Source organism: Physeter macrocephalus, chromosome 15 (genome assembly GCF_002837175.3).
Source record: "Physeter macrocephalus isolate SW-GA chromosome 15, ASM283717v5, whole genome shotgun sequence".
Classification (NCBI taxonomy): Eukaryota; Metazoa; Chordata; class Mammalia; order Artiodactyla; family Physeteridae; genus Physeter; species Physeter macrocephalus.
Genome location: NC_041228.1, coordinates 51833982 through 51841812, shown reverse-complemented (window position 1 = coordinate 51841812; position 7831 = coordinate 51833982). Strand labels below are relative to the sequence as shown.

General features: G+C 38.6%; 1 protein-coding gene across 2 annotated transcripts in view; it reads left to right on the top strand.

Moving 5' to 3' along the window:
- The window catches only part of CA2 (carbonic anhydrase 2), a 15226-nt gene extending 8639 nt beyond the window's left edge, over window positions 1-6587 (top strand). Inside the window, exons 4-7 of one of the 2 annotated variants that reach the window (XM_007117498.4) lie at window positions 533-625; window positions 1622-1684; window positions 4261-4416; window positions 5776-6587. In XM_007117498.4, coding sequence (XP_007117560.1) covers window positions 533-625; window positions 1622-1684; window positions 4261-4416; window positions 5776-5895 — 432 coding nt within the window. In that variant the 3' untranslated portion in view covers window positions 5896-6587. The remainder of the gene's footprint in view (window positions 1-532; window positions 626-1621; window positions 1685-4260; window positions 4417-5775) is intronic. The other variant, XM_028500667.1, reaches the window with a different exon arrangement.
- The last annotated feature ends 1244 nt before the right edge of the window (window positions 6588-7831 follow it).

Sequence of the window (7831 nt, the reverse complement as noted above, 5' to 3'; positions counted from 1 at the left end):
CTCTCACTGTTGTGGCCTCTCCCGTTGCGGAGCACAGGCTCCGGACACGCAGGCTCAGCGGCCATGGCTCATGGGCCTAGGCGCTCCGCGGCATGTGGGATCTTCCCGGACCCGGGCAGGAACCCGTGTCCCCTGCATCGGCAGGTGGACTCTCAACCACTGCGCCACCAGGGAAGCCCCCACATTTGCTTTTTATAACTTTTATTTGTGATATTACGATTAATGCTGCAAAACTCTCTAAGACCTCCATTTGCACGAAATTAATGAATTCAAATTGGAGGATACTGTTTTAATGGAAATCTAGAAATAAACTTTCTGTCTTTCCTCAAAAGTATGCAACTCTTTGTCTTAGAGTTGAAGGAATCACTTGATATTATGCCAATTAGAATTAAAATACAAGTTTAGATTTAAAATTATCCACATTTTCACTTTCTTTAGTAACCTCTAGCTGTGAAGAAAAGATCGCTAGATAGCTGTGTTGGCTTTTATCATGTAAATCATTTGTTGTTTGTGGTTTTGTCTCCTACTTTAGCTCCACTTGGTTCATTGGAACACCAAGTACGGGGAGTTTGGAAAAGCAGCCCAACAACCTGACGGACTGGCTGTTTTGGGTATTTTTCTGAAGGTTAGTTGATGGCCCAATTCTTTTTATCCCCTGTTTTCAAAAAAGATTAACCGGACAGAACATTCATAACAAATAGGACATTCTCCAAAGAGCCTAGGAAATGCCTTTGGCTCTGAAGTATTTTCAGGCTTATTTTCCCGTGTATCTGCTAGTAGCAGTGGAGATGGAGGACAAAATTGCAGAGGTATTTCATAGGTACCATTTGGATGTAAATGTGAAGGGTATATACATGTGAAATGTGAAATGAGAAAGAGGCATACTTTGGATGAATACTAGTATTTTTTTTTCATTAAACCTTAAGCTAGATAGTACTACTTTATGATAGTGCTAAATTAAGACCAAGTTTTGGAGAAGTGAAGGACAGTGACTCCATATTGGAGAATTCAGGCAACAAGAGTAGGACATACAGGTTGAGCTGCCCTCTGGATAGTTGTAAACCCAGTGGAGAAAGGTCTGGGCTGCAGATTCATGGTTCTGGAAATCCTGTGTCAAGGTGGAAGCTACAAGTGTATATGAAATCATCCAAGGAAAGCATGAAGAGGGAGGATAAAACTGCTCAGCAAGCAACCCTAAGAAACTGCAAACTGTAAGGAAAGATGCTGATTAAATGACTAAAAATGAATACAGGAGTCAAGGGAGATTTGGGAGGCTGGAGAGCAGAAGGAAAGCCAAAAGAGGGGAGAATTTTTTAAAGGAGGGAAGACGATAGTGCAAAATCCTGCATGAAGCTTAAAGTAAGCATGTGAACAGCGCTCTTTGCTTTGGCAGTTGGAGATCACTGGTGACTTTTGAGAAGGTAATTTCAGGGGAACTACGGGGGCAGAGGCAGAAGGAGGTGGTTAGTGAAAGAAGGGAAACTAAGACTGATGGGTGGCGTGTAGCAAATGGTGGGTTTTTGTTAGCTATTTGGAGAAATTTACCATAGAGCTGCCCTAATTAAAAGCTGGTGTAGTGCCAACTGGAATACACTATCTTGTCCCTTGTCTCTCTCTATAGATTGGTGATGCTAAACCAGGCCTCCAGAAAGTCGTTGATGTGCTGGATTCCATTAAAGCAAAGGTATAGTTGAATTTTTTGCCACCTGAATAAGGTACCTATTTTCCATACCCCACTCATTTTTGAAAATTCTTTTGCTCAAATTGAGTAGTCTCGGTTTGACATGTGGTGCTTAGATGAGCAGTTAATAAAGGTAAAATGTTGCTTATGCGTTTATTTAACTTATCTTTAACCCAAAGTTGATCCTAATGCTTGTATAATTTTAAGACTTGTATTTATTTAATCTTGCTTCCCATCATTTGAACATCCATATGCAAGAGTCAGAGAAAATCATGATTGCAAGGAGGCTGAAAGATCATCTGGTCAAATTATTCACTCATTCATACAGCAGATATTTGCTGAGTACTTACTACATGCTGGTCACTTAGTTAATCTAGGAAATACAGTGGTGAACATGAGAAGTCAAGTCATGCTTTGTGGAGATTTATATTCTATGACCTCTTTGAATTCATGTTTAAATCTGCTCCACAGCACAGTTGTACTGAGGTCATGGAGCATCTGCTTATAAATACTACCATCAGCAGTAGCAACCTGGCTTTATAAAACTCATCCTCAAATCGAAGCAGCATCTGTCTTCTGAAATGCTCATCTGTTACCCTGAGATTGACTCCCTTGATTCATATAGAATAAACCTGATCCTACAACACTAATTCAAAAAGATATATGCACCCCCTCGTTCACTGGAGCATTATTTACAATTGCCAAGACAATAACAGCCTAAGCATCCAGTTACAAATAAATGTATAAAGAAAATGTGGTATATAGATAGATAGATATAATGGATTCAGCCATAAAAAAGAATGAAATCATGCCATTTGTGACAACATGGATGGACCTTGAGGGTATTAGGCTAAGTGAGATAAGTCAAAGAAAGACTGACAAATACCATATGAACTCATATGTGGAATTTAAATAAATAAGCAAAACAAAACAAGCAAACAAACAAAAAACCAACTCAAAAATACAGAGAATAGATTGGTGGTTGCCAGAGGTGGGGGTGAGGCCAAAATGGGTGAAAGGGGTCAAAAGGTGCAAATTTTCGGTTATAAAATAAGTCGTGGGGATGACTTATAAATAAGTCAAAATAAGTACTATATTGTCTATAGTTAATAATACTGTATTGCCTACTTGAAAGTTGCTAGGAGTATATTTAAAAGTTCTTATCACAAGAACAGAAAATTCTGTAACTATATATGTTGACAGGTGTTGACATATTGTGGGTGATCATTTCACAACATATTCAAATATTGAATCTTTACATTGTATTCCTGAAACTAATATAACGTGTCAATTATACCTCAAAAAAAAAAAAAAAGAAACAAAGCGAAACCTAATCTTCCTTGCACTTGACCCTATTCTCTATTAGCCTTTTACCTACCCCCAGGCTAATTATCTTTAGTCCCCTTTAACTAGTCTTACATGACAGTTGTCTCTTTGCAGCAAACTTGTCACTCTTCCAGTAACTCTTTCCTGTTGCTTCTCTTGTTCTAAAAGCATGGCGTCCAGAACTGAATACAGTTCTTCAGTTCTGACTGAGCCATCAAATAGGACAGCAAGACAATTACCTCCTCACCAAGGATACTATATATTTTCTGTTACAGCAACCTAAAATTGCATCATTTCAGTGGCAGCAATTTCACTTTAAATACTGGCTATGATCAGTTAATGACTTAAAGAAAAATATAAGGGATTATTTTAGAGCAGGGGTCCCCAACTCCCGGGCCACAGACAAGTACAGGTCCGTGGCCTGTTAGGAACTGGGCCGCACAGCAGGAGGTGAGTGGTGGGCAAGTGAGCAAAGCTTCATCTGTATTTACAGCCTCTCCCCATCGCTCGCATTACTGCCTGAGCTCCACCTCCTGTCAGATCAGCGGCAGCATTAGATTCTCATAGGAACGTGAACCCTACTGTGAACTGCACATGCGAGGGATCTAGGTTGCGCGCTCCTTATGAGAATCTAATGCCTGATGATCTGAGGTGGAGCTGAGGCGGTGATGCTAGCACTGGGGAGTGGCTGCAAATACAGATTATCCTTAGCAGTGAGGTTTGACTACACAGAGACCATAATAAATCAATTGTTTGCAGACTCATATCAAAACCCTATCAGTGAGTGGCAAGTGAAAACAAGCTCAGGGTTCCCGCTGATTCTGCATTATGGTGTGTTGTATAATTAGTTCATTATATATTACAGTGTAATAAAGAAATAAAGTGCACAGTAAATGTAATGCACTTGAATCGTCCCCAAACCATTCCACCCCTCCCCTGGTCCGTGGAAAAATTGTCTTGCACGAAACCAGCCAAAAAGGTTGGGTACCTCTGTTTTAGAGGACAAGGTGAGAAAATGGATAAGTGAAATTAATAGTCAGGTTCTCTTGCTCATATCTGCCAATCTAAATTTCCATGTCAAATGTCTTCTGTTAATTTGTTTTATTCTGTTTTCTGGTGAACATGGAACTTCTCTTTAAAAAAGTTGGAAGTTTTCTGGGTACCAGAGGGGAATATTTCTGTTTCCTATTCTCCTGCCTCCCCCCTACTCTGATCATGTGACATTTTTAACCCGTGTATTTGCCTTGTTCCAGGGTAAGAGTGCCGACTTCACTAACTTTGATCCTCGTGGCCTCCTTCCTGAAAGCTTGGACTACTGGACCTACCCCGGTTCACTGACCACCCCTCCTCTCCTGGAAAGCGTGACCTGGCTCGTGCTCAAAGAACCCATCTCTGTTAGCAGTGAGCAGGTCTGTTTGCTAAAGTCAGGTGGAGCATTTAGTCCAGGCAGAAGGACTTGGCCTTTGGAGTCAGACAGACCTGGGCTTTAATCCTCCTCCTGCTGCTTCTAGCTGTGCAACTAGTGCCAACAACAGTGCTTAGCAGATATAATCAGCACTCAATAAGTATTTGTTGTTAACTATAACCTTAGGCAGTTTTTTCTTTTTTACTCTAAAGTTGGATAAAATTGAAGATTACATGAGAAAGGTGTCACTCACCTAATACATGCTTTTTTGTAAGCTATGAAGAAACTGAGGCTGGGAACAAAGAGATTTTATATTGAAGGGCGCATAGGGATGGGTGATAATTCCCAGCCTACTGCTCACTCACCTAAGAGCTTACTGCAGTTTATTTATGTCAGAATACATTTCTGGATCCTGACAAAGGCAAGAGTCATCCCTTAGAGAAAATATGTCTATTAAAAGTCACTCCAGGTTGCTTTAGCAGCTTAGACCAGGTACACATTTCCTATACAGTATAGTTTGTGCTGTTAGAGTGATCAGTGCACTGCAGTGACAATGGTTGTGCGTGTTACAGTAGTTGGCTTACACGATGTTGACTTCCTGGGTGGTGATTGAGGGAATATTAGTGGACCAAAGAGATCAGGTTCAAGGCTATTGATTCATGGGCAGCTACATTACTTCCCAAACCACCCTTCTTCATTTAGATCAAGTCATGCTTAAGGAAGGGGAAGTGCCACTTTGCAAAAACAACCTCAGAGAAGAAAGAAGCTGGTTGAGGGCTGCCTATGTCACATCACTGTGCCAGGAAATGACACAAATTTAAAAGGGAATCAAAATTAACCAATGATAAGGATTTGAAATCCCAGCTTGGGCAGATTCATTCCTGTGTTTCTATAAATTTAAGAAGAGATGTCAGCCCATCATTCGTCCCCGGAATTTGCAGATCCTGGATCACTTCATCTAATTGTACAGATGCTGTCTTTTATCTTCCCTGGGGTAGAAAACAAAACCTTAATTGGGATCTAGAATTGTTATTATTACTTTACATCTCAGAATTATTTTATAGGCTTTTGATGTTTGATTATAGGATTAAAAGAGGAAAAAAACAAGCTCACCAAAAATTTCCTTTCAAATGACAGCAAGACTTTGTGTGTATTTTATAGAAATTGATTTGTTGTATAAAAGCATATATATGTGATCTATATGTGATTATATATCTATTGGGAATCAAATTAAATTTTGAACATTGCAACATGGAACTGTGAATATTAGGGAATGTATTTCAAGATTTAACACAAACACATAATTGAATACTCCTGTGAAACTTTTATTTTTAATTTTTTCATCTTTGATTTTGTCTTTTAGATATCAAAATTCTGTACCCTTAACTTCAACGCAGAGGGCGAACCTGAACACCTGATGGTGAACAACTGGCGCCCGACTCAGCCACTGAAAAACAGACAAATCAAAGCTTCCTTCAAATAAGATGGTCCCAGAGCCAGTGTCCAATGAAGAGTCTTTGGGTTTCCCTTTAGCTAAGCGCAAGTTTACCTTGGTGAATTGGACCCTGGCTGCTTTGCATCTATCTGGTTTTCTAGACCCTTCATCTCTCACCTGACGTGCTTACTACCAAAATGTGAAAACCTAGACCAATTATCAGGCTTGACAGAATTGCTGTGACTGGTGCTTTGCTTATGATAGTAGCCTTTTTGTAACAGAGAATAATATAAGGAGTAGGAGAAAAGTACCTTGATTTTGTTCATAGCACGTGGGCTAATGAGCACTCACAATTGTTCACTAAAATGCTATTTTTAAAACATAAGAAAGTAGGATGATTGAATGCAAAGCCATATAATGAGGTAAATTGAGCTGTGTAATATAAATCAGGTAAAATAGTCATGATCCTATGTAATGTAAATCAGATAAAATAAATGTTTGTGGTTCCAATACGGTAAATTAAAGAAAAAAATTTAATTCTAATATATTTGTAGCAATGTTATCTTAAATATGAATTATGTTGTAATTTAGTGACTTTTGAAACATAGGGATGTAAATGAAGTATTATCTGTAAAGATTGTTATAGTTGTGATACAGAGTATATTTCCATTCAAATAATATATCATAACTTAATAAATATTGTATTTTAGATATATTCTCTAATAAAATCTGGAATTCTATTTTGGGTTATTTTATTTTATGCTGGGCAGTGGTTAATAGTGGAGGAGCAAATGTGTACTTTTAGAATTCATATTAATTCACTGTTAATAATAAGCCATCATAATTGACTTTCTCATAATTGATGGAGTCTCCATAAAAGGAAAACCCCTGAAGGTCATTTATTATTTGCCAAGCACTGTTTTTAAGTGATTTGTGAGCACTCACTCATGTGATCTCCATGAGGACTGATCCTGCAAAGGAGAGAGGAAGTGGTGATATGAACAGCAGAAGGGGGCTGGGGGGATGTCCTGAATCAACACATGCTCCCTGGAAATACAATAAATAAAAATCCGTTTTATTCAAAAAGGGAATCCAAGTGGTACCCAGAAATAAAAGAGTCACTTGAATCTTAGGAAGGTAAATTACCCTGTTACAGGTAGGAAGAAGTGGATAGATGACATACCAATCTCCCACTACTGTGGCTGTTTTGGATCTAGCTCCATGCCAGGACCGTGGGATGTTTGGCTAATGAGTTATTATGGGAAGCCAAATTTAACACATAACTCAGGTTCCACACTTGGAGGAAAAAAAACTCTTTGTTACCAGAGATAGCAAACTCTCTAAACTCACTCTCACCTACTTTCCTAAAGAACTAAGCTGAGTTTTCTGCAGAAGAAAGATCACAAGCTCTGGAGTTTGATGATTTGTTTTGAATCCCAGCTCTTCTCAACCTCTCTGATCCTGAGTGTAAAAAGAGAATAACACCCAGGATATTCATAATTATATGGGGTAATGTCTGGTGTATAAGAGGTGGTCGAAAATAACACATTTTAAATGCAGTGTGTGTGCATTTGTGTGTGTGTGTGTGTGTGTGTGTGTGTGAGTCTGTCAACTTAGTTTCCTGGAACAAGGTTTCTCCTCTAATTTGTTGTTTATTGCTTTGAATATGGAACCCACAAAGCCAACCTTAAACAGAATCGTGCATGAACTAATGCAAGAGGGAGGAGATATGGGGATGTATGTATACGTATAGCTGATCCACTTTGTTATACAGCAGAAATTAACACACCATTGTAAAGTAATTATACTCCAAAAAAGATGTTAAAAAAAAATCCCTTATTTTTCAAATCAAAAAATAAATAAATAAAAGTAAATCTACTCCAGGTGAGCTGCAGAGGGCCTCTTCTAAATAAAAAGAGTTTAATTTGTGCATATTTTTACATATTGGTTTTCAGTTATATATGGAAGCAGAAACTTGTCAACC